Source organism: Rhineura floridana, chromosome 9 (assembly GCF_030035675.1).
Source record: "Rhineura floridana isolate rRhiFlo1 chromosome 9, rRhiFlo1.hap2, whole genome shotgun sequence".
Taxonomy (NCBI): Eukaryota; Metazoa; Chordata; class Lepidosauria; order Squamata; family Rhineuridae; genus Rhineura; species Rhineura floridana.
In genome coordinates this window covers 56,515,279-56,543,141 of record NC_084488.1, presented here as the reverse complement: position 1 = coordinate 56,543,141, position 27,863 = coordinate 56,515,279, and the positions used below count along the sequence as shown (strand labels likewise).

The 27,863-nt window shown below is 41.4% G+C and overlaps 1 protein-coding gene across 1 annotated transcript in view; it reads right to left on the bottom strand.

The window, feature by feature from the left end:
• Nucleotides 1-27,863, bottom strand: part of FSTL5 (follistatin like 5) — a 591,837-nt gene that overhangs the window by 87,873 nt on the left and 476,101 nt on the right. Inside the window, exons 9-10 of the mRNA XM_061583858.1 lie at nt 17,954-18,115; nt 12,523-12,657 (exon numbers count right to left, since the gene is read on the bottom strand). Of these exons, the coding sequence (XP_061439842.1) occupies nt 12,523-12,657; nt 17,954-18,115 (297 nt within the window). The remainder of the gene's footprint in view (nt 1-12,522; nt 12,658-17,953; nt 18,116-27,863) is intronic.

Below are 27,863 nucleotides of genomic sequence, written 5' to 3'. Positions count from 1 at the left end.
TTATGGCCAAGGCTGGGGGCTTTCAGGACCACTTTCAGTGTCCACCGCATGCTGGCTGGGTAGGCTAGAAAGTGCCCTGCTACCCCGATCCCTGCCGCCCCTTTTCTCCGGACCTCTTGATGGGCCTGTAGGCTGATGGGTTGACATGTGCGTTACAGTACGAGGTCCAGCTGTTTCATGCAGTGGCCCTCGCACTGTTTTTTGGAGCCTTCCAGAAAGGGGAGGTGGTTGTCGAGCCCAAGCTGGACTCTTTTTCATGTGCCCTCCTGCTGTCAGATGTTATTGTTATGGGGGGTGGTGCTAGGATCAGGTTACGATGGTCCCAGACTGACCAAAGGCACAAGGGTCAGACTGTGGTTTTATTCACTTCCCCACCATCGGGCATTTGCCCTGTAAGGGCGTTGCAATGTTTTTTGGAAGTCAGGGGCTTAAGTCCAGGTTATTTGTTTATTCATGAAGGGGGGTCTCCCCTCACAAAGTTCCAGTTTTGGCTGCTTACTAAGCTAGCACTTCAGGGCTTAGGAGTGGACCCCTTGGGATTTGGGACCCAATCTTTTAGGATTGGAGCTGCTTCCATGGCAGCCAGTCTTGGGTTTTCACAGGCCAGGCTGCAGGCCATTGGAAGGTGGAAATCTGGTGAGTATATCTGCCCTTTCAGTGAGTCTGGAGATCTGGGAGCCTAACTGTCTGAAATTATTTTGTTTTTGGCAGGTTGCTGGACAGGGACGGAGCAGATGCGCATCCTAACCTGTGGCCATAGCATGGTTTTCTGGGTCAGCCATAGGGCCACAAAGTCACATTGTGGTTCTCAGCTGGGCCTCAGCAGTGGGCCACAGTTCAGTGACTTGGCCAACTCGGGATGCGCTGGCATGGTCTCCTACCCATGTTATTGCAGCAAGGTTTGGAGCAGATGGTTTCACAGGTTGTAGTCATTCACCTGTGGGAATGACCTTGGTTTGTTTAAGGGCAGGGCTCTCAGTTTACAGGCATGTGAGGACATGCAGTTTGTGAGGCAACTTTGCCTATAGTTCGTCTGTTAAGGTCAGACATACTCCCTCGCAGGGTCTGGCGTTGTTTGGGGGACCTGAGGGGGACTGATAAGGGACATAAGAAGGTCAACTGGCAGATTTGGTTTGCACTTCTGGCACACTGGGGGCTGGCCTTACATCACCCCCCATATTCAGCACTCTAGGGTTGAGCTTTATAGGGCTGATGGTGTTCACCTGACAGATACAGATAACAGTATCTTTCCAGATGACCCTCAGAGGTGTCTGCGAGATGTGCTTCTCAGCAGTGGGGTGAAGGGGGACTAAATAGAGTTGACCCCTTTGGGGCAGCAAGGTGTGGGAAGGGAAGTAGGTAAGGACAGCTAGGTGCTCCCTTAGAGACCTTTGGAGGTGATTGGTGGCTCTGGAGGCATGTCTGTCAGGGCTTTACGGCCTGAGGGCAGGATATGGGCTGCTTTTGGCACCAACTTACCTCATCTACCTGGAGTTGTAGGGCCCTGGGGGGGTCACATGGGAAGGCCCCCCTGCTCACCCACAGAGTGTGGTGGGGGTAAGCAGAAAGGCTTGCCCTTGCCCCAGCAGGGGCGGGTCGCCCGAGAGCTGTATGGCAACTGCTTGATTATAGATAGTTCCCACACCTATGTTTCCTCTTTGTAGGTTAGTTTATGGGGTTTGTAATAGTTTAATAAAGTGGCCCCTTGTTCAACCCAGCTTGCTGTGTCCATGTCTTATTTCGACCCTTGGCTGCAACAATTTGCTATGGCACTGCTGCTGATGTTAATCAAGTTGGAGTAATCTTTCCATCTGTCCCGTTTTCACCATCACTACAAACCTATGAGGTAGCAAATGTGTTCAATTTCACCACTGAAAAAACAGCTCAGCAAGTTGCATCATTTCATCATCATGAGTATGTGTGCGCACACGTGTATGAGAGAGACAGAGAAGATAGACAAGAGACAGACAGACAAAGACCCCAACCATGTTGTTTGTGTCCTTTCACCATTCGTGTTCCAGACAGACAATAACCCTACAGACAGACGGCTACTTGATAGGCGATTAGCTGGTTCATTGATTTGTGAACAGAAACAATTACAAAACTTATGGAGAACATCACCAGTATTGGAAGTTATGACATTGGCTGTGTAAGAGACCATTAAACTATTGTTAGACAAGTCATCAGCAGTAACATTAAATTCTGATACTATAACTCGGTGGGACAGTAAAGATGTAGCTTTGCAGACTGCGATCAGCCACGGATTGGGAAACATAAACAATATGTTGGTGAGCACGTGAGACAAAAACATATGGCAAACTACATCCCTAATGGAGTCCCTGGTTGTGGTGAAATTTTTCAACAATGCATAGCCTTTGTTTAGCTGTGCATAGAAAGGCACAACATAAAATCCCTGCATAACATATTCCTAAAGAAATGCAGTAAACAGACATTGTTGAGTATGAGATGCAACCGAGACTTTTCATTAAAGGTGCATAATACCCTGTGGAAGAAATACAGACAATAAATCAGAGTCAAAAAAGCTTTTAGCCTTGTGCTGCTCCATAGGCAACAGAAATGCTTGACAGCAGAGGATGGCCATGAACCTAGAAAGTGAGTAGCATTCAGAACACATAACCTCTTCTTAGGTGATAAGGCTCTGACATGCAAAAAAGGCCCTGATGTTAGAAATCGATCTGTTTAATGGCAGTGAAAATGCTATTATTTTTTAAACATAGCCTCTAGACACAAAATGCAGGAAGCAGATAATTTCCGGCTTGCTGTTGGTGAACAGATGAAAGGATTTATAGAAGTTGCTTCATAGAATGTGACAGAGTCACAGCTGCGAAACTGGGTAACATGGGGACCTGTAATGGATGTTAAAGAATAAAAAATGCAGGATAAAATATTAATTGGGCATCTGTAAATGACTGCAAAATCATTGGATGGCAAACTTTCCTCTCACTAGGTTAACAGGTAAATGCCTGTACAGAAAAAACATTCTGTTAAAAATATTCTAGAGGAAATTAAAATCCTACATTTATTGTTAAAAGTAAGCTTCTGAAAATTATCATAATCATCAAAATATCCATAGGATTTAAAAAAAAATCAATTCTGTTTATTTGCAAAATAGTCATTCCCAGTCGAGCTAAAACCTATATTATATCTGATATAAACGTGACTCCGGAATTGGTGTGATAGAAGCACAGACAGCTCCTATATTATCCTATTACAGCGTAATGACAATAATAATGCTTGACACATATTACAGCCCATTCTGATTCTATCACAAGTGTCACACCAAGAAAGGGACTCCTAGGTGGGGATAAGTACATGATTCTTCTTCTTTTTGAAACATAAATGAAGTCACTTTTTGAAATGTGGCTATGGGACCATCAAGGAACAAGGAGTTAAATTTGAAATACATTCACAGGGTATCCTTGAGAGCTTATCAATCACAATATTAAGCATGACCTCAGATGTTCACATGACTTCAGATAGGTCACCATTGCTACTTCTGTGAAATTGACACTTTCTGGGAAAGTGTCTGAGAACATGGAGTTAAACATATCTTCTCAACAGACCTATAAGTGATGGAAGAAGCATGAATTACTCACAATTCATCTGTGGTTGCTTTAGTTGAACGTCTTGTCACCTTAAACTTATTTATTTATCTCTATAGTATATCCTGGGAGTATATTTCCATTTTGTGGTTAAAGGAATTTATACAAATACACCATCACGGTATATGTCATTAATCATGTGTGAACGTTATGAAATAGAGGAAAACTACAGATATAAGACACTAAAGTAGCAGTAGCTCCATCAGTCTACCACAGGTGCAATTCAGTCTACCACAGGCACAGTGCCCATGCACAGAGGAATCTTCTCTAGGACATCATAGAGCCCTCTTTTCCCCTTAGCAATTCAGGTGGCAATTTTAGAAGTAAATCCTACTGTATTCAACAGTGCTGACTCCCAGGTAAATGAGATTAGGATTGTAGACTCAAACTTTACATTCCTTGAGGAGAGTTGGATGGGTATATGGAAGGGACACACAAGACTCCATTTCCTATCATGATATGGCATACTGAGTGTCTGTGTACACATGCCATGGGATGAAGGAACAGGGGTCTATTATGCCCTACAGGATCCCCATCAACTGAGTCTAAGAGACCAATCTTAACTTGGGCTGAATTTTCCCACATCTGCAGTCTTCCCACTGGCTAGGGAGAAAGGTGGGGTGGGAAGTTTCTGCACCTATTTTGCTATGCCAACTCTAGACTGGCACAACATGTTAAGACACCTCCCCAGAACTGGGCTTGCTTTGGATCCAGCTGAGCAAGTGCTGTCCGAGCTCTGTTTGTGCCCAGCAGAGGGACACCTTCATTAAATCCTAAATTCTGCTAACAGCATGGATCAGGGATTAGGATTGCTCTGCTTGACCTTTAGGAAGATAATAAAAATAAATTGAAAAAATAACATTTCACCTGAGCTCTACAAATAATTGACCTTTTATTGTTTAACTCACCCTCTAAATATTAAGGCCTTCAATCACAGATAATACTGTTGTACATCATTCAACAACATGTATTGGTGGCCACCCAGCGTGGATGACTTTAAAAGAGGATTAGACAAATTCATGGAGAATAAGGCGATCAGTGGCTATTATCCATGATGGCTATGTTATACCTCCACTGTTGGAGGCAGTATGTCTTTGAATACCAGTTACTGGGGAGAGCCCTGTTGCGCTCAGATCCTGCTTGTAGGCTCCCAAAAGATATATGACTGACCACTGCAAGACTAGAATGCTGAACTAGATGGGCCTTTGGCCTGATCAAGCAGGGCTCTTCTTCTGTTATGTTCTTATCTTTTGGTTTAGGGGTTTACAAGGGCACTACATTGTTTTGTGGGCTGAGATGTGCTGTTAGTTCAAAATCAAATTTCAATTCTATGTTTGTGACTTCTGAAGTTTGGAGATTACATGGAAATCTCTTACGTGGTTAATTATTATGCTTCTGAAATTATGCTACAACACAATACATAAAAATAAGTGTGTATGTGTATGTTTATATTCTACCCAGAGCTAAGCAAAGAGGCAAGTTATGTGTATACATAGTTTTGAAAGATGTATTAAGTTGTTCTAGGAGTGTCAAGAGAGTTTACCAGATTACTATATTTTGTTAAAATTGCACCAAATTGTCAAAGAAGCTTAACTCATTGCTTCTTGGAGACGTAAATGCAACAATTGCATGATAAAATGCTTTTACAGTATTTTTCGTTGACTTTAATCTTATATTTACATTTTGATGATGAATCATTATCATTTTAGGAGTACTGCCTTCTCTTGGGAACAGAAATGTGACAAAAGTGTGCTATCTACAAGAAACTTAAAAATAAAATTACATCCTTCAACTTCAACCAAAGCCAAAGCTCAAACTATTTATTTTCTCTTATTCTTGCTAACAGAAACAGGCATCGCACAGACCACTAAAAGTGGTATCTATCACTCTGTTTTCCTGCCTGCTACGAAACATGGTACATCAATATCCCAACAAGCCACTCTGTATGTTATTAAATCTTAGAAATCTAATCTCAAAATTTAAAGTGTAACTGTAACATGAATGCTTTGAAGATTTGTTTCAAGTTAACAACTTCACACCAGTAAATTTGAGTTTCTGATTTGTTGTTGGTTGTTGTTGTTGAAGAAATCCAGGGGAAGAGGAATTGATGCTTCCTGTCTTTTCTTCTGTACAGCCCAGTGAGATATAAGAAACTTTACTGTACTCAACAAAATCCAGCCCTCCTAAGATCCTCTTTAAAGGCTAGTAGATGGTGCATAAGCTCTAAACGGCTGTGATGAGAAGGCATGTCAAGCCTGGGCTTTATCTTGTGAAACGTTTTTACTATGAATTTACTGCACATTTTTTAGTAGAAGAAAGATTCCAAGGCCTATGACCAAAACCTTTCATCTGTATTAATTCTTAAAAATTATATAAACATACAACATAGAGCAGGGTTGGCTTTAAGGTTAGACTACATGCAGCAATCTCCCTATAGCAGGAGAAAGAATTTAACTAAACTAGGGTACTTTCTTTTTTACCCAGTTCCTATAAAAGCCAGAAAAAACAAGGAACCTGATGTGCAAGTGTTCTGTGAGGGATCTGAATAGTTATTTTGCCAAAAGTACAAGCTAAGACTAATGGAGCAGTGATATATATCATGTTGGCTGAGAAAAATGGAAGAAGTACTGTATGCTGGCAGTACAGGTTAATCTTGATACTGACCCACCTGCTGTCACAGCAATTAAGATGGTGAGAATGTCGAGAGGGACAATAGGAGACAGCCTGCCAAAGCTCCCCATTCTCTCTCTTCTAATATCAGAAGTGGCTCACCAGATGGGATGGAGCCACTATGCTAGCTTTCTGGCAGGTGGATTGCCATTCCTTACAGGCAGGGAGGGGAAAGGCAGCAGTAAGTTGCTTCTGTATAATGCTCCACCTTAATATCAACCACTTTTGAACTTTCATGTTTTCTCCCCTTTGCCACTATCATCATGCTACTTCCAACCTTCAATTGCGACTATTAAATTTGATATGCACATTGTGAATTCCAGCTGACAGGTTCGGTTGCAAATTACATCATCTAGGTTATTAAAGAATTGAAACATGGGCACTGAAGGAGAACTCTGACATGGGGGCGTCATTATGAAAAATGTTAGGTGGGACTGAGGGAGCCATATTCTTTCTTTTGTGTGAAAATAATAATGAAATTTACTGTATTTATCCACCATGAAAATTATCTAGAAAAAGTTAAGCATCTTAAGTCCCATAGATTTAATTGGTAAAGAATTAAACAAGAACTTCAGTTTGCTCATTGAAATCAATGGGAGTTAGTTCAAAGTGCTCAACTTAGGCTTGATTGGATCTTATATTACAATAAAATTGGAAAGTCTGCTATCTGGTTCAGAGAGAACAGAATAAATAAGCAGCTAAGAGGCTTGGCACAATTATTATTGCTGAAATCAATATCATGTTACAGATTTACAATTCTTGGTTTAATCCTTTCGCCACTTCAGTTCTAGTTTCTACAAGGAAAACTCCAGAAATCAATCAAATCTGAAGTTCACATCAAATGTCTGTTGTGTTCTTTTGCAAACTAAAACATGGTGATAAGGAAAATACTGGAATTATCAGGATTGAGCTTTGCACTAAAATAGACCTACCATAGGGAGGTCCTTACAGGTGATTTATGTTCTCATGTGCTAGTTGGTGAAGTTCCAAATTAGTGTGACAGATGGGAAGGAAGAGACTGAGAGACAGAAGTGCAAAAAAAATTCTTTTGTGTTTTGTGCTGTGTTTTCTGGGCTTTGATGAAGAACATTTCACCTGCCTCAATTTTTATGGTTGGTGGAACTTGATGGATGGCTTATAAATCCAGATTTTATGTTTATTTTACAACAAGAAAATAAGAACGAAAACATCTCCTTACCTATGATATCACTATTTTTTTTTACTAGCCAGGTTCATGGAATTAATTCCTGAAATAATATTTTTCCATGTTTTACAACCATAGCATTCATTATTTACCTTTTATATGGTGCTTTAAAGAAACAAAGTGTTCCAATATATTTATTTCATTCAACCAAAACAACCCTGTGAAGTGGGTCAGGAATAATTTTTCAAATGCAAACTGAGGTCGATAGGGTAACTTGTGCAAGTGGGATTTAGAATCCTCATTCACTCTGTTCATCCAGTACATATTTTATTGGATCACAAGGCATGAGTTCCCAGGGGAACATATTTTGAGCAATTTATTGCAAAGGGACGTGTGCTCTGTAACTTTCTTGCAATTTCTTCAGTGCTGTGACCACTGATAATAAGGATATAAAAGCAGGAACTGCTGCCCCAGAACGTACATAAAGGACAGGACTTCAGGCTTTTGTCAACTTACAGAAAACTGGCAGCTGCAACATCAGGCATGGTGATCAGTATTTTAAAAAAATCACAGAGAGAGAGAGAGACGAGAAAAAAAGGTAGTGCTCAAGAGATCATGAGCATTGAGATGAGGAAATAGTATATAAAGAAGAAAGGAACAGAGAGTTGATGGCAGGATATTAGGACAGAACTATTGGTGGAATATTTGGAAAGAACCACTGATCGTACCATTGGAAAGAAGCCAAACATAATTGGAAGAAATCAGAGCTTGGTGGTAGACCACATGCTTTGCATGCAAAATGTCTCAGCTTTCATTCTTCACACCCCTTGTTAAACAGAACAGGTAGCAGTAGATGGAAAGCATTCTGCCTGAGACCCTGGACAGCTTCTATCAATCAGAGTGGACAACATGGGTTTAGATAGAAAAGTTGCCTGACTTAGTATAAGGCAACTTCTTACACCACTAACATCCTGTCGTAGAATGTCGGTTGCATAGTAGAACTGTGAAGTGGTTGTGAATATAAGAAGGGGAGCAGGCAACAGAGGAAAAGAGTGCTGAACTCCTCTTCCACACACCAATCTTCTCTACTTGAATTCTCCCATTTGCTGCTTTGCAGAGGTTTGGCAGAGAATGTTCAGCCTGAAGATACTGATTTTGTGAATGAGCCAGAAAGAGGATATATATAACTTATATACATAAATAAGTCCAGGCAGGGGAACCAAAAGCACTCTGTAGATTCAGGTGTTGTGCAAGAAAACTGCAGGGAAAACTGTAGGATAGAGGCATTGGACATACATCTGATTATGAATCTGAAACCCCTTTCCATGTTAATTTCAAGGCCAAGTGAAACATGACACAAGATCTCACACCATTTTTAAAAATATAATTAACCCCCCCACACACACGCTTGGTTTCATTGAAGATCAGGGAGAAAGGGGTGTGTGTGTGTGTTTGTGTATGGAGGGTGATACCCTCCTTCAGCTCCCCAATATCACTTCCTTTGCCCCATGGGATTGCTAATTAGGATTTATTTCTTTTAAAAAAATTATATCCCGCTTTTCACCATCTAGATATCAAAGTGGCTTACAACAATAAAATATGCCATATACAAGCTTAAAACATTAATTAAACCTTAGAAATGTAAAACCTCAGAAATTTAAAACAAAGGACTTTTGAAAAAAACGCAAAACGTCAGAGAAACAGCCATGGTGCAAAGACCTCCTGAAATAAAATAATTTTAATCAGGCATCTGTAACTCAGCAGGTTTTGCAAAAACAAACAAAAGACAGTGAGAGATCTTGTTCATAGTTCTCCAGTGGCAGGAATGGCTTTCAGACTGGGTATAGAGTTTTGCTTGTATTAATAGTCAGGCTGCCTGCATAGTTCACATTATGATAGATGGCCAATGATTTTCTTAAAAGATAAATTTGTTTGGAAACAGTATTCATATTCACATGAGTATATTTATTCTAGTGATTTCAATCGGACTGAGCAAAAGATTGTATGGATGAAACCCGTTGGACAGCTTCTAGGAATATGCATTATGCAGGGATAGGAGTCAAGATTTTGTTTGTAATGACAAGATATTAGCGGGTATGGTGATGGTGCATTTTTACTCCATAAGAATTACTGCAACCAGGTAGTAAACAGCCTCACTAGAGACTGTTAATTTCATTCAGTTTCACTTTCTTACCTGGACAACTGTCTAGGGGCTGTCATTTGCAGAGAGATAGGGGCTGTCATTTGAAGAGAGATAGCACTTATGACAAACTTGTAAGAGATTACTAAATTTATCAAGTGGTATTTTATTCTTCAGCCAGATAACTGAATTACTGAATAGCATCCAATGCTATGAAGTATTCTTAGAATTAATGTACTGAGGGAGCCTATGACTACAACTATAATTGGGCTTCCTTACATATATGTACAACAATTTTAGTGTCAGTCTAGCTAGGAAGAGATGAAGTAGCAGAAGGGTGGAACAACATTTGAAGACATGGGCTAGTGGGAATTTACTCGGCACCAAAATTCACACTTAGAAATACCATTTCTATCTCCAATCATTAGGGTTAGAAACCTACTATAAAATAGGGAAAAATTCTCAGGGTTCTACAAGAACCATGGGTCAAACAAATGAAATATTGCAGTGAGGAGCCAATTTATGTCCTTAGTACTAGAGAGGTCACTAAGGCTGCAATCCTAATGCATACTTACTAGGGAAAAAACCTTAATCAGTGGGACTTTCTTCTGAGAAAACATTTATATAATTCCTCTAAAGTGTTAGCCATAGAAATCTCTCTCTCTCTATTTCCTATCCACATTTGCCCCTGCATTCAACCCTCCTCTCACCTACTTACACCTACCACCATCCTGTTTTTATATTGTATATGCTGCAAATGCAGGAGGGAGGTCTCTTATCCCATCCTGATGCCACCTATGACAATGAACCAGAGCACTGGGAAATGTAGTTTTGTTCTGTCATCTGGAACCTAAAGCTGATGGCTATTACATCAACTTATTCCATGAAACACTTACAGTAAATTCAGTGCTGAGCTGATCAGTAAAATACGTGCTGACATTTGTGCCGACTCTCTGAAGTCACTTATTGTCACTCTATAGGTTTCCTTTTATTATGATCCAACACATTCCCAGATAATAAAGTAAGCAATAGTTACTGTATTGCCTCCCATCTTAGATCTTAGGTATTGTTCATAGTTTAAATCTGATATTACCCTAACAAGAATGGAAAGCACACCCACTCGCATATGAAAGGACCCTGATTTCTTCAGATTCTCCCCATACCAATCAAACACCATTTTGGATGGTCCTCCATTGCTCAAGAGCAGCTTTTCAGAGGGTTCAGGGGGTTGCAGCATGAAAGCCCCAAACCTGTGAGTTTTCAGATATAATTTCAAACAGCTTTTCCATCACCATGGGGTGCAAGTAGTTGGCCAAACAGCCTGACTGAACCTGCAACAAATCTCCAGTGCTCACTTTGGTTACAATCATGTGTGCAGGGGAGGGGTATGGGATGAAAGACAAGACTAAAGGAAAATAAAGATACAATCTTGACCACCCTAGTGGATTACTTGTATCAAGAGGGGGACAAGGGGGAGCGCAACTCTACTTCTGCTTCTCAACTCTTGTTGGCTTTCAATATCATTGACCATGGTATCATCCTGGACTGGCTATGTGGGATGGATATTGGGGACACTGACAGTGGTTCCACTCCTATCTGTAGGTTCATGTCCAAAGAGTAACATTGGAGACTGTGTTTCAGCTCCATGGTTCTTGCACTATGGTGTACCATTGGGTACAATTTTGTCCCCAATGCTGTTTAACATCTAGACAAAGCCATTAGGGGTTTTGAATTGCTGATGACACACAGCTCTACCTCTCTGTAACATCTGAATCAGGAGAGGCTGTGCATGATCTGGACCATTGACTAGGTGCTGAGGTGGATAAGGGCCAATAAATTGAGCTTCAACCCTGGGAAGAGGGGGGAACTGTGGGCTGATGGTTCCAATGTCTGGGAGACTGGCCAGTTGCCTGTTCTGGAGGGGGTTGTACTCCGTCTATAAGAACAGTTTCTGAGTTTGGGGGTGCTCCTGGGTCCATCTTTGTTGCTGGAAGCTCAAGTAGCTTCAGCGGCTAGGAATGCCTTTTACCAACTATGGCTGGTATACCAACTACAGCCATTCTTGGATAAGGATACTCTGGCCACAGTGATTCATTCATTGTAACCTCAAGACTTGATTATTGCAATGTGCTCTATGTGGGACAACCCTTGGGCTGGGCCAGAGGCTCCAGCTGGTGCAACATGCTGCAGTTAGGCTGTTGATACTGCCAGCACATCACTCCAGTGCTCAAACGTTTGCCCTGGCTGCCCATAAACTACTTAAAACCTTCACTTCAGGATACTTCAAGGACAACCCAATTCTTTATATTCCTGCTCAATCACTGAGGTCTTCGGAACAGTCACTGTTAGTGGTACCCCATGGCTTGGCTCACATCAAGCAGAAGCTATGTGTTCAGTAATGTAGGGTCAATTTTATGGAACTCCCTTCCAGTTGAGGTCAGACAGGCCCCCTCCCTCCAGTGTCTATTGGAGGCTTTTTTAAATTCCAGCAAGCATTTTCACTGAACTCTGATTTTATAGTTTTAATTGGTTTTTATTTGTATTCCTTGTACACAGCTTAGAGACTATTGTAGTTAAGTGGTATATAAATTGTCTAAATAAATAAATTATTTGTTCGCTCTTAACACATAGTTGTTTCTTTTCACCAGTCCCACTTCTGAGGGACTGCTATACCTGTGGTAATTAAATGTATGCTAAGGCAATCCTTCCACAGAATAATTTGGGAAAACTAGTAAGCTACAGAGCTCTGGATCCTTTCTAGTTATATGAACATGACATGTTTGAAGATTTAGTCTCCATCAGAACATTCCAAGAGACGTCTTAAAATATATTATGGGAGAATAAAACTTTTCTTACATATGTATCCAGTACAGGTTCTTACTATTTACTAGCAATGATCAATGGCTTTTCTTCTTTAGATGTGAAATGAAATAAATGGTACATACGTGTCTTTCGAGCAGAATCCTCCACAAAAAGTGAAGAGATGTCTTCATCTACTCCTGCTTCATTCTTTGCAATACAGGTGTATGCTCCTGTATCTTCGTAACGTACATTGCTAATGTGGACCTCACTGCCATTTGCTGTGTACAGAATAAAAAAGCAATACATGAGCTATGGTTTTAGTTGTTTTACTTTGCTCTCAAGATGAAACAAGTAGCATTTTATTTAGCGCAGCCCATTTAAACTATTTGCCCTTCCTAACTATTTGTGTCCCCCTACCTTTGGGCTTATAAATTTTGTCCACAAATGCGTGGTTGGTTAATAATACAATCCCTTTTCCTTGCCATCAGGAGAGGGATGGCAAAGGAGTGTATTTTTCCTGTTTCAGCATCAACGTATTCACATTTCATCACAATTCAATTAATAAATGTGCAAACTTTAAAGTAGGTGTACACTTATATAAAGTGGGGCATTGGGATATAGCTTATAAAAGGCTTAATAAAATGGAAATTTACTGATTAAAGGGGAAGATATGTTAGCTGGAAAAACCAGCATAATAAAACCATCCTATCTTTTAGTTTCAATGAAGTACAATTCATTTCAAAATAAATCACGGTGTGCTAGAAGCCATGATATACTGGATCTCTTCTATATGCTAATATTGCATTGATTTATTATTTTTAAAGAACAACAACCTAATGCCATGCTACATTCTGTGTCTCTGTCAGAATCCCATCCAAGCCAGACCCCGGAGACGCTTGGGGCCACATGGAGAAGTCAACTACAACTGAAGAGCTGGAGGAACCAGTAGTCCAAAGGCAGTTTGAAGTGCCCAATCTTGGGATTACCTTGCCTGTGCCCCCCAACAACCCCTCTGACCACATCCTGAACCCCACATTGATCCTTGAAGGCAGCACTAGCTCCATTTGGTAGCCCAGAGTCACTGAAGGCATGCCTGTTTGGCTGCCAAGAGGTTATTGCTGAAATAAAAAATCTGTTATTGATTGATTGATTGATTGATTGATTGATTGATTGATTGATTGCACTTGTATACCGCCCCATAGCTGAAGCTCTCTGGGTGGTTTGCAGCAATCAAAAACATTAAAACAAATATACAATTTAAAACACATATTTTAAAAACAATTTAAAACACAATTTTAAAATTTAAAACAATATAAAAACAATTTAAAACACATGCTAAAATGCCTGGGAGAAGAGGAAAGTCTTGACCTGGTGCCGAAAAGATAACAGTGTTGGCGCCAAGTGCACCTCGTCAGGGAAATCATTCCATAATTTGGGGGTCACCACTGAGAAGGCCCTCTCCCTTGTTGCCACCCTCCGAGCTTCCCTTGGAGTAGGCACCCGGAGGAGGGCCTTTGATCTTGACCATAGTGTATGGGTGGGTTCGTATTGGGAGAGGCGTTCCATCAGGTATTGTGGTCCCAAGCCATGTAAGGCTTTATAGGTCAAAACCAGCACCTTGAATTGAGCTCGGAAACATACAGGCAGCCAACGCAAGCGGGCCAGAATCGGTTTTATATGTTCGGACCATCTGGTCCCTGTTACCAATCTGGCCGCTGCATTTTGCACAAGCTGCATTTTCTGAACCGTCTTTAAAGGCAGCCCCACGTAGAGTGCATTGCAGTAATCTAATTTGGAGGTTACCAGAGCATGGACAACTGAAGCCAGGTTATCCCTGTCCAGATAGGGACGTAGTTGGGCCACCAACCGAAGTTGGTAGAAGGCACTCCGTGCCACCGAGGCTACCTGAGCCTCAAGTGACAGAGATGATTCTAGGAGAACCCCCACGCTACGAACCTGCTCCTTCAGGGGGAGTGCAACCCCATCCAGAACAGGTTGGACATCCACCATCTGGTCAGAAGAACCACCCACTAGCAGCATCTCAGTCTTGTCTGGATTGAGCCTAGTTTATTAGCCCTCATCCAGTCCACTGTCGCAGCCAGGTACCGGTTTAGCACATTGACAGCCTCACCTGAAGAAGATGAAAAGGAGAAATAGAGCTGCGTGTCATCAGCATACTGATGGCAGCGCACTCCAAAGCTCTGGATGACTGCACCCAACGGTTTCATGTAGATGTTGAACAGCATGGGGGACAGAACTGACCCCTGCGGAACCCCATACTGGAGAGTCCAGGGTGCCGAGCAATGTTTCCCAAGCACCACCTTCTGGAGGCGACTTGCCAAGTAGGAGTGGAACCACCGCAATGCAGTACCTCCCACTCCCAACTCAGCTAGTCTCCCCAGAAAGATACCATGGTTGATGGTATCGAAAGCCGCTGAGAGATCAAGGAGAATCAACAGAGTCACACTCCCCCTGTCTCTCTCCCGACAGAGGTCATCATACAGGGCGACCAAGGCTGTTTCCATGCCAAAACCAGGCCTGAAACCCAAATGAAATGGATCCAGATAATCGGTCTCATCCAAGAGTGTCTGGAGCTGGCCTGCAACCAGTCGTTCCAGGACCTTGCCCAGGAATGGAACATTTGCTACCGGCCTATAATTATTAAGATTTTCTGGGTCCAGGGAGGGCCTCTTCAGGAGTGGTCTCACTACTGCCTCTTTCAGGCAGCCAGGGACCACCCCCTCTCGCAGAGAGGCATTAATCACTTCCCTGGCCCAGACGGCTGTTCCATCCCTGCTAGCTTTTATTAGCCAAGAAGGGCAAGGATCCACCACACAAGTGGTTGCACGAACCTGTCCAAGCACCTTGTCAATGTCCTTAAGCTGTACCAACTGAAACTCATCCAAGAAATTGGGACAAGGCTGTGCTCTGGATACCTTGCTTGATTCACCTGCTATAACACTGGAGTCTAAGTCCTGGCGGATGCTAAAGATTTTATCTTTACACGTAAACACATTAAATTCATTAATTCATGAATTAATGTATTCATGTAATGTAAATTCATTACAGCAGGCCTCATATGGTTCTACCATGTCCTTGGGGCCAGGGTGTAATAGCCCCCGGACAATTATGAAGAGCTCTGCTGGGCGGCAGATTGATGATTTGATAGTGGCAGCAAAATATTGTATTTTTGCTGCCCTCACTGCCCCTAAATACAGCTTACCATAGGCACTTACCAGTGTATAATTGCATCCACTAGGAGTTCGCCTCCATCTGCACTCAAGCTGTCTCCTATTTTGTTTCATCGCTCTCAGCTCTGGGGTATACCATGGAGCCATAAAAGCTCTACACAGGAGAGGGCGCTCAGGAGCAATCATGTCAACCGCCCGGGTCATTTCTGTATTCCACAGTTCAACCAGGGTTTTGACAGGAGCACCAGCCCTAATAGCCGGAAAACTCCCCAGAACCCTTAAGAAACCATCCTGATCCATTAGTCTCTGGGGGCAGACCAACTTAATAGGTCCCCCACCCCTGCAGAGGGGAAAAGCCACTGTAAGTCTAAACTTCAGCAAGCAGTGATCTGTCCATGACAGAGGGACTGATGTAAGGCCCCCCACCATCAGATCACCAACTCCATGTCCAGATGCAAAAACCAAATCTAGAGTATGCCCTGATACATGTATTGGGCCAATGGCATATTGGGACAGTCCCATGGTTGTCATGGAGGCCATGAAATCCTGAGCCACCCCGGATAAGGTGGCCTCAGCATGGCTGTTGACATCCCCCAGAACCAACAGTCTGGGGGATCTCAACAGTACACCCGAGACCACCTCCGTCAGCTCAGCTAGGGACTCTGTTGGGCAGCGGGGTGGGCGGTACACCAACAGAATCTCCAGTCTGTCCTGCTGACCCAACATAAGGTGCAAACAGTCCAGACCAGTAGTCACATGGACAGGGTGCCTGCAGAGGAAGATGGAGCAACCCCCCTCTCCGACCCTCAGGTCTACCCTGATGCTGGACCAGGTACCCTGGTGGACATAGCTGGGAAAGACTGACTCCCCCATGCTCACCCACCCAAGTCTCGGTTATACATGCCAGATCGGCTGCCTCATCCACAATTAAATCGTGAATGAGGGAGATCTTATGCATCGATCTGGCATTTAGCAGCAGCTTAAGGCAACAATAAACAGTTAGAACTCCTGGTAAGTAACTAGGACACGGATAAGAAAGTCAACCATTTCAATTTGAGCATATTAATGTAATGCAGATATAGCTGTATATTATAGTGGCTTTGTTGCCTGCTAATGTGTTGAGGAGCACTCCACCATTAAATAGTTAAACAATCTTTCCCATCCTCACCTTTTCCTGTTCTCTCCTTTCTGCCTTAAGGAATTGCTCTCTGGACACAATTTAATTTAGCTTCTGCTCTAGCAAATTTTGTGATTATAAACCACAGTAGAGAGGCCAAGGTTTGGGGAAAAAATCCAAATTGCTAATTTGCCTTTATAGTTTCACACACACACTAAAGTATGTGTGTGAGAGGGGTAACGGCAAAGCATTGCTCCCCAGACCAATGTTGTTTTGAATGCTGCTCAGCTTCAAGATATCTTTGCTCAGCTCCAAAAATTCCTAGCTCAGCTCCTGCTCTGACTTCAGCCTCCAGACCAGGTGCTATGCAAAGGAATCCAAAATATGTCTTGTGGAGGAAAAGGAATATTCCTTCTATTATTCCTTCTAACGATGGTTGTGTCTGACAGGATTGGAACCAAAGTGAAGTTACTGAGAAAGAAGAAGAGGAACCTTGAGATATGCAGAAATACAAAATGTACTCAAAGTTTCCCCACCACACATAGAAAATATAAACAGCCCAATGGGGACCAAACATACTCAGTGGCTTCCAGGGACCACAGAATATGTAGTAGAGGCAGGGAAGAGTGAATTGGCTGGCTTGAATGTGCCCTTTATGGAATTTATTTATTTGCAGAAATGTCTATGCCATTAAGAGAAAATATTACACACACATACACACATCCATCCTGTAGGAAGACATCCTGTAGGATTAGGGGTGAGGATACAGTGCAACATTTTATTACAGGTCCCATTGACAGAAACTTAATATCAATAGCAGTCAAACCTCAAAGAGATGCTAGGTCAGTCGCACAGGTAAGAAATGGTTTAGGGTGCCTCAGTTTTGGGACATACCCCATTTGAAGATATTTAATCTGCTTGGGCCATTTTAACCATTTCAAATGGGAAAATATTTTACTATGGTAACCATTCCTAAAAGGTTATTTGATACTTTCACACAGTACACTAAGGTGAACTGAAAATAGCTATGGTCAGAGAAGTGAGGAGAAACAGTGGGTTATTTGCAGATCTCAAAACTGTCAGCTTTACTTCTGAGGCAGTGATGTTAACACGTCATACCTGTTGCTCAAGGCTCAGCCTGAAGGCATGATAAATAAATTACCCTAGGTTATAAGTTTGCACTGCTCTCTGAAGTCTTTGTAGTGCAGATTTTTTAAAAAAGGCATACATATGTCTTTGTAAAAATTATAAAATGTGTTTCTTTACCTTGAAGTGTTAACTGTTTAGATAACTTTGGAGTTATATCAATCCCGTTCTTCAACCAGCCAAGCACTGGATTGGGGATACCCTCAGCATGGCACTGAAGGCTAGCTGTGACACCTGGCTCCCGTGCTTGGCTTTCAGGAAACACTCTTATGACCGGTGGAACTGAATAGAGAAAAAAGCATAATAAATAGAATGGAATGCAAATTATTAAAAACAGCAATAAATTTTAAACTAATCAATGATAATAACCACAGAGTCGTATATCATGGCCAAGCCCAAATGTGATATTGCACCTGACTGTTTCTTAACAGATATGTAGTTCTGTCATAAAACTGGAGAAGGGACATAGCTCAGTGACAGAGCACGTGCTTTGTATGCAGAAGATCCCAGGTTCAATCTCCAGTGTCTCCAGATGGAGCTGTGAGAGACTCCCTGTCTGAAATTCTAGAGAACTTCTGCCAGTCAGTGTAGACAATTCTGAGCTAGATGGACTAGTGGTCGGACTCTGTATAAAGCAATTTCCTGTGCTATGGAAGGGTGGACCTGCAGTGCCATTTGCCACTTGTCTGCATATCCAGGGACAAATACCAACTACTCCAGGTTCAGCAAGTGAGTAGATAAATATTTATTTACTGAAAATATATTTAATCTTCCTTTCCAAGTTGTCTCACAAATGTATTTTAAAACACACTATACATCAAGATCATAAAAATAAAAATAACTAGAAGCTGCACAAGTTGCATCACATTTTTACTGTAGTAGGCAGCCTTCCCACTGCTCTATTTTCCAACTGCCAAAGGTCTTACATGAAAGAGAAACATAAAGACATGCCCTGAAGGGGATCATATTGTAATACTGGCAGAAAACCAATCACAAAACCAGGAAAGCATCACCGGGGGGGGGGGAGCTTCTAGTTTAAGAGTGCATTTGTTGATTGCTGCTAAAGCTATGTCCCCAGGAAGGCTTTATTCTGAAATGTGCTGGGACTGGAATAAATCTTATTTCAAGCACCGCAAATGTTTCCTCTTTTTAATCCACTCCATGCTATAACACTGGGACAACCATGGAGAAAAATCTCTGACTTGTATAAGTTCTAACTAGTTATATTGCCAGGTTTTGGAATTGTAGGGGTATCAGAAATTAACTCTATTGTTCAGAAATACTGATCATTAAAAACAAAACAAAACCAAAGCCAAAATCCAGTTGAATTTTGGTTAAGTCCTTAAATAAGCTCAAACCTTTTATGGGCTATTTCCATTCCACAAAAATGTTCTTTCCAACAGCAGCAACAAGGGTTTTCCAAAGGGAAGGGCAGTTTCTCAGAACTTTTGAACTGTATTTTAGTAATTTAGGTGGCAACCCTAAGCTCCCTGAAAAGGTAACAGAGGGACTCTTGGATTCTGTGGATTGCACTGTCTGAAGCATACAGACATGTCCTTGTGTGCTCTGGTGTGATGGCAAAATGGGACTTGTGTCAGAGGACCTTGCGGATGTGCAAGGTTCTAAGCCTCCTCTTTCCTCCAACATAGTTCCAAACCAGTCATAAAGCTACAACAGCCCTGGATCTGGCACACTGTATTCCCCCCTCCCAATTTTGGTCAATAGGCAATTTTTTTTAACAATTCATTGCATGAAAAGAAGAAAAATTCCCGCCACACAAACACACCTTTTGCCACTTCCCACCACCACCTTAGGAATGCTCTGTGCATCTTCTTATTCTTTGATCCAAAGAACAATTCTAATGCAAACCTGATCTGCACATCTTGCCTTTCACATTTCCAAAATGTTCTTAACTCAAAAGATGTATCAAATAGAGAAAATATATTAGACGTTTGTGTTTGTGCATCACTTTTTTTTGGGGGGGGGGACTTCTTGTCCAAGGGTGCATTTGTTAATTGTGTGTATTCATTTTCTTAAAAATTTACAGATTAACATAGAATCAAGAAAGAACAGGCTTATGATTGAACACATGTGAAAGTGACACAGACTGAAAATTGATTGATTTGACTATCTCTAATAACATTAGACAGCCTCCTATGCTATAGAAAAAAATAGGCAATATTAAATTAGCTATAGCAACTTCCAAGAGCAAGCCCACTTTCCTGCTCTCTCACTGTCTTAAGTCTCTCTTGCGTCTTGCATCCTTCCATAAGCAGCTTGTTGTAAGGAAGCAGGTAGAACCCAAATAAATTCTTCTGCACCATTAAAGATAGCCAGTGTGGTGTAGGTCAGGGTGTTGGACTATGACCTGGGAGACCAGGGTTCAAATCTCCACTCAGCCATGAAGCTCACTGGGTGACCTTGGGCCAATCATTCTCAGCCTAACCTACATCACAAGGTTGTTGTTAGGATAAAATGGGGAGGGGAGAACCATGTACACCACCTTGAGCTGCTTGGAGGAAAAATGAAAGAAATAAGTAATAATAAATAAATAAATAGCTTCAAGGAAAGATACTGGGTTTTAAATGTATTAATTAAAAGAACTGTATCTTCCTTTGGCCTAAATGCAATCTAAAGGAACACTGTAGGCCTAATCATTCCCTACACAAGCAAAACACCCACCTGTGACACAATGCCCATAGGACTTAGCAGGGCCCTCTTTTTTCTCCTCTCTCCCTAAGTACACACACCTAGGCAGTTGGGAACTTGGAGAGGTGCGCACACTTCCTTTATTCCCATACAGCACTCCATTTCTGATCAATTAAACTGCTTAAGCTCTGGAGTTTTGGCACTGGTAAAGATAGGTCTCAATTTTTTAAAAAGCAAACGTTGGTTTTCTTGGTGTTTTCTTTACAGTAGATATAACAGGAAGATTGTTTTTGTTTGAGAAAATTAAAGTGGAAGAGTCAAAATCAATATATAATTAGTGAAGGAAACCACATTTCATGGCTGAGTGACAATCAGAGGATTATATTTAGTCATTTATGACTATACTGTTACATCATCTGGGATTTATGCTGTAAAACAAAGCTATTATGTGATGTAATTGTAATATATGACTTGTCATACACAAATGTACCTCTGCATTAATAATAAGGCTCTCTAATTAAAATGGATTGCTTACTCCTATCTCTTCAGGTTATTTATTTCTATTGTGAGTGCAATAGATCCCTATTAATTAAATTTTAATACTTGCACCATATGATATTGTGCTAATTCTTTGCAGACAGAGAAAGAAAACAACTGATATTCCAGAGATAAATGCAGACACCAAAGTCAATGTTGCCATACATGTTACACAGGACAACTTCCAGTGATCAAGTTCACAATCTAAGGAGATCCAGTTTATCTCCTATGAGTCAAAATGCACATGCACCACTCTGCATGCACGGGATAGGTCCAATGCATGAGGAAATTAAGAGCAGGGAAACATGTGAGGAAGGAAAGATGCATTGAGGACTGGTTCATCCTCTAAATGGTTTCTCTATATATCTGTATATCTAGATTTTTTCACACAATTCATTTCCTTCTCATAAGTCAAGAAAAACACAAGTGCTGCTCACAGGCATTCTGCATGCAACCTCTGTGGCTTCCCCTACTCTCTGAAAAACTCATGGGAGGATGTCATAATGTAATGTACTCCCCGGAGCTTTCCTGGAACTACAGGAATCTGGAGAGGCTACAGAGCAGAACACTCAACTATTTTGGGGATAAAACAAAAGATCATTGGGGGGGGGTCCCCAGTAAACAATTCTCTGAGTGGTCTAACAATAAATCCCTCTTCTTAGGGAACTTTGGGAATCATTGCTGTCTTAGAGGTACAGGACTCTCCAAAGAAGTCTCAGCACATTTAACAAACTAGAGTTCCCAAGATGCTTTGGGGGAAGACATGACTCTTTAATGTGGCATGATACTGCTTTAAGTATATAGTGCTGATGGAGACTGAATTGTCACAGACTGTTGTAAATAGCTTACATATTCCTCCAAAAACCTGGGGACATTTACTTTTGCAAAGAGCTGAGATTATTTAAGAAAGAAAAATCAATTGCACAAAGAATACACTTTCCAATCCCTTTAGATTTTTCACTTTAAAAAACCCAAACACTCCAGTACATTTCTGAGACACAGTTGTTGACATGTGAAAATATGAATGATAAAAGATAAGTAATTAATTTTGACTATTATGAAATGGGATTATGTGTTTTCAGATGTAACCCAACTGTTTGTAGGAAATGGCTCAGCATGATACCCCATTATAATTTTGGTGGTAAGAACGAAATGACTTTGATGTATTTTGCGCCTCAGTAATAATCATACACAAAATGAGAAGCACTGAATAGTTTTTGAAAGAGGAAATTAGAAATAACTAACTTTAATCTTGATTTTATCATTCGCTCCAGCTGTTCCTATTTATCAGGGACAATCACTTTTTTTTTTGTATCTAGAAGTTAAATCTCAGAGTGTGGGGCATGTATACTTTGTTTCTGGTTCTCATGTATATAAATGCATATGTGTGAGCGCTAAGGAACCATGCAGTGCTTTTTTACATAATGTAGCTGCTCGGATATATCCTGAACTGTTGACAACCTATTTTAGGATTATGGTTTTATGGATAATTATGATTCTTCTAGTACAGTTGTAAATCAATGGAACACAGATAAATGAGAATTGAGTGAGAGAGGCATGTCCTTATGTATCTGGAGAAATAGTCTATTGTAAGTAAGTACCTTTGTCCTTGTAACTCACAGATGCTTGCTCCCACTCTCTTCCATGGTCTATCTGGCAATGGAGTGGTAATGAGTAGTTCCTTCCATTGTGAAGGTTTATTTGTCTGGCAAAACTCATAGTTTGCTATTATTGACTGGAGCTCTTGCCCTATTCATGGCCACCAAACAGTCAATCTTGCACATTCTCTGCACTTAGTGATTCCTTGATGACCTTCATGGAGTTTTTCCAACATTTCCTGTCACATTATAGCAGGAATGGCAATTCTATCACCAAATAGGGCTGTCCCTTCCAACTCTGTAAGGCTTCCCTTTTCTGCAAAGAAAGGTTTAAGGTTAGTTGTCACTTCAGACATGGACAATGGCCAACCAGTTCTGACAAATTTCAGCACCGTTGAAAGGTCGGGGTCAGTGCTAGTAGCTGATTGGAATGTGTTGAAGAAGTGTGGTAGATACTGGTTTAGAAGCTTGTAGAAGATTTACATAGATTTTGATTTCCTCAACTAACTGGGTTGTTTCAAGACCTGGAGTTTCCAGTGGATTTCTTGACAGTGTGTCTGCTACAACAAGAGTTTTGCCTTGCCAGTATTCTGCTTGACGACTGTACCTCATCATGCATAAAAGGAGTCACTGACATCGTATTGGTACTCAAATTGTAAGTCTTTACAATTTATCAGTGGTACCAAGGGTTTGCGGTCTGTACAGTGTAAATAATTCTAGCTTATAGAGATATTCTGAGAATTGACAAGGCCAAACAGCAGCTAGACATTCCTTTTCTATCTGAATGTATTGGGTCTCAGCAATAGGCCACTGGTTTCAACTCTCCGTCATGAATTTGGAGTAGTACTCCTCCCAGGCCATAACTGCTGGAATCAGCACTCACTGCGGACTGCTGGTTAACTTCATAGTAAGCAAGTACTGGAGCCTCTGTTAAGAGTTTTTTCACTGTTGAGAAACCATTTTCTTGGCTTGGACCCCAGCACCATGTGCTGTCTGCTTTCAAAAGTGTATTTAATGGGTGTAGTTCCTCTACCAAATTTGGCAAGAAGGGTCCTAAATAATGTACCATGCCTAAAAATCTTTTCAGTCCTGTGATGGAGTCTGGAGGTTTGATTGTAGAAATGTCTTCTACTTTCTTAGGATCTGGACTCACACCATGCTCATTTATGCAATGTCCAAGATTTGTAAGGTCTTTCTGGCATAAGATGCATTTGCTGTTGTTGAGTATTAACCCTGCTGCCTTTACCATTGCTAAGACTTTGGCTAATCTTTCATCATGTTCTGCCACTGTGGTACCATAAACCAATGCATCGTTCATGTACATGGAAACACCTTCCAAGTGTTGTAACAGTGCCAACATTTCTCTCTGAAACAGCTCAGGTGCACTTGAAATTCCAAATGGCAATCTCTTGAAGAACTATCTCCCCAAAGGAGTGATGAATGTAGTCAATTTAGCAGTGTCGGCAGCTAGGTGGATCTGCCAGAATCCACTTGCAGCATCAAGCCATGAAAATACACGGGCACCAGCTAACTGTGGCAGGATATAATCCATAGTAGAAAGAATATACTTTCCCGTTTGACAGTTTTATTTAGTTGTTTTAGATCCACACATATGTGTACTTTTTGGTACTGGAACCATTGGCACGCACCAATCAGTAGGTTCTGTGATAGTTTCTATGACTCTACAGTGAACCATTCTATCAAGTTCTGCCTTTATTTTGGGTAGCAGTGGAACTGATATTGTTCTGGCAGTGTGAATAGCATAAGGTACAGCCCCTTCTTTGAGCCTTATCTGTACTGGTGGTGTTTTCAAAGTTCCAACTGTGTCAGGAATTTCTGTGGAAAGCTCATCCAAATGTTGCACCAACCCCATCATAGTTGCAACATCTCAGCTTAGGAGGTTATTAGTCTTTGCACAGATCACATAGACTTTAAAGTTATAGTCATTGTCTCTATAGCAGGTTATTGCTATGAAGTATTGCATGCAATTTAGGTTCTGTCTTCCAGGACCAGTTAAAATTGCTGTTGTTTGCTGGAGACTAGGTGGGTTAGAAAAAGCCTTGTAAACAGACTCAGAAATTATGCTGACATCTGCAACAGTGTCTATTTTAACCTTTATCGAGAGCCCACTGATTTGTAGTGATACTTCCCAAGGATCTGTGGAATTTTCCACGCGTGTGACTGGACCCAGAAAAAAATTGTTCTTGACTTTTCTGCTGCTCCACAGTTTCACTCACCATTCTAATGTGGCACACAGCGGCAAAATGACCTATCTTCTTACATTTGTGGCATTCTGCAGCCTTTGCCAGACAGACTGCTGTTTGTGTATGCCTGTTCCCACATCTTGTGCATCTAGGGGCTTTTATTTGAGCATTAGATGTTTGGCTGTATATTTGTTTCAGGTATTTTGGAGTTTGCAGTTTCCATTGCTGTAGGGATTTCTTGGCTATTTCTTGCAGCCCTTTTAAAGCACCCTGGTCTTGGATCTGGCCTTTTATAAGCTCTGAGTTTCTTATCATCTCCACAGCCCTCTCCAAAGTGACACTGGATGCCATCTGCAGCTTCTGGGACAGGTCTTTATCCAAAATTCCCACTATCAATCGGTCTCTGAGCATTTCACTCCTGGTGTCCCCAAAAGCACATTCATCAACTTTCTTATGCAGCTATCTTTATGTAGGCCTCTGCAGATTCCCCTGGTTTCTGATGTCTCTGGTGAAAGCATGCCCTCTCATGAATAAGATTTTTCTTTGGCACAAAATATTCATCAAATTTCCTCAGGACTAGGAAATAGTCATCCTGGTCCTCTGCAGTAGCAAACTCAAATGATTTAAATATCTGCTCTGCTTGCTGGCCATGGCGTAAATCAAGGAGCATACCTGAATTTCTTCCTTCTCTTCATTCAGTTTTGTAGCAATACAGTATCTGGAAAACCTCTGCTTCCAATCTGGCCATGCTGCAGGCCTGGTGAAATCAAAGGCCTCTGGTGGGGAAAACTTTGCTTTCCTTTGTTTTTGTTTTTTCAGTTGTCTCAGGCACTTAGCTACTTTGGAGACACTATGAGGATTTCTTAACTTCTGACACCATGTTATATTGATCAGGATGTGACCAAGGATAAAATAAGAGCTTCTTTATTTAATAATTCTTAAACAGTAAAACATCTGAGCTTGTTCTGTGCTAGGCCTCACCTAGCACACACAACACTGACTAACTCCAGTACCTAAATCAGTCTATCTCTCCCTAGGGTGTGTAATACCCGCTACAGAAAGTTAACTCTTTCTTTGCTGGGCATCTAACCTAAAGGCACATTTCACTACACTCACCATCAAATCCTGCTGCCATTCATCATGCTTTTATTCCCCCCTCTTGGTGAAAGATATAAGGTCTCAGACTCATTTGCACTATACATTTAAAGCATCATCATACCACTTTAAAGAGTCATGGCTTTCCCCTGAGGATCCTGCAAACTGTAGTATGTTAAGTGTGTAGAGAGTTCATTAATCAACTTGTCAAAATCTAGATTTTCACAGCTGATGAGCGGTGGCAGCACATGGAAGCCACTGACTCAGGCACGCAGCCGAAGAGCAGGCAGGGGATTCAAACCTCCAGCCTAAAATCAGCTCGGGAAGTGGCTGGTGAGACGACCGCTGCACTGCTGAAGAGAGAGGAAAAACCCCACCAGAGCCCAGCTTCTCAGATCGCCAAGCATGGGGGCCCCCCAAAGTGTGGGGCCCGGGGCAACTGCCCCACTTCCCGGTGCCTAGGGGCGGCTCTGGTTAGGAGATCCCTGTTCCGCTCACAGAATTTTAATTTTCAGACTTTGCTGGGAAGAGGGATAGGTTGTTAAGCCACTCAGGGAACCGTAGCTCTGTGAGAGTTGTTAGGAGGCCCTTCTTCTCAGGGAGTCCTTGACTATTTAAAGATGTATGAAACCACTTTAAATGTATAGTTCTGATGGGGCGTCATTCCTGGACTTTGCTATATGCATGTACAGCAGCAACCAATTGGCAACAGGAACCATAGGAAATGTAGCTCCCAGTGCTTCCCACTGACTACTTTGAACTCGGTAATGGCTGTGCCCAGGTCTGGATTGAGTCTTAGTATTATGGTTAAACTTCCTCACCATTGTTTCCTTTCACCAAGTTTGGGAAATTGGGGTTATGGTAGCAAGGGCTGACCATGTTACTTGCTGGTAGGTTGGTGACATGGGCTGATTTAGATCACCTAAATGAATTTGGGCTGATTTGGATTTAGCTAAGGGTTCTGGATTGTGTGGAAGCTTGTATGCATGATGCCCCCCTCCCTTCAGACATGTTTGGATGGTAGGGTGAAGGGCTATGTGGTGTGGCCCTGCTTCCCTGTCACATATTCTCTCTGCCTGTAAATCTGAATACAGCTGAGGAATTGATTTAAAATAAAATCTTACAAATCCTTGTCCATTTTTCAATATATTTATGTATGTATGTATCTGTTCTCTCTGCTTCTGAATTTTGTCTCTTTGTTTTATTCAGGCAGTTACTATTCCTCAAATGGCTACAGGAAAGCAATAATAATAATAATAATAATAATAATAGAAAAAACCTAAGCCTCTACTTAACATGAAAAGCTGCTATTGGACTTGTGTTGTTTTATTTGCTTATGCTTATGCTCCTTATGCTTCTTTGACAATAAAAGAAAGTTTAAATGAAAAATTATAGACTGATTCTATAAATTATGTATAAGTCAGTAAAAGAGCAAATCCCTCGTCTATGACATTATTAAAAACATCAATTGCTCCCTGTCACTGCCCTACCTCATTCATTCTGTTTCCACACTGATTCATATCAACTCAAAAGTTAACATAAAAAAATGTAAATGTACTGCCTTCAAGTCGATTCCGACTTATGGCGACCCTATGAATAGGGTTTTCATGAGGCTGTGACTGGCCCAAAGTCACCCAGTGCGCTTCATGGCTATGTGGGGATTTGAACCCTGGTCTCCCAGGTCGTAGTCCAACACCTTAACCACTACATCACACTGGTTAACATAAGCATTTATAAATAAAATAATATCTATTTCTTTAAAATAACCTAGCCAACAATAAAAGTGTTGGAAACAGAAAAGAAGAGAGATCTACATCAAAAGGTGCAATTTACAACCTGATCTATAAACTAGTTTGGTTCAAATATTTGATTTGCACTTTGATTAATAACATGGACTTACAATTAAATCTCACTGAATTTATAGAATCTCGCTTCCAGGAAAATTTC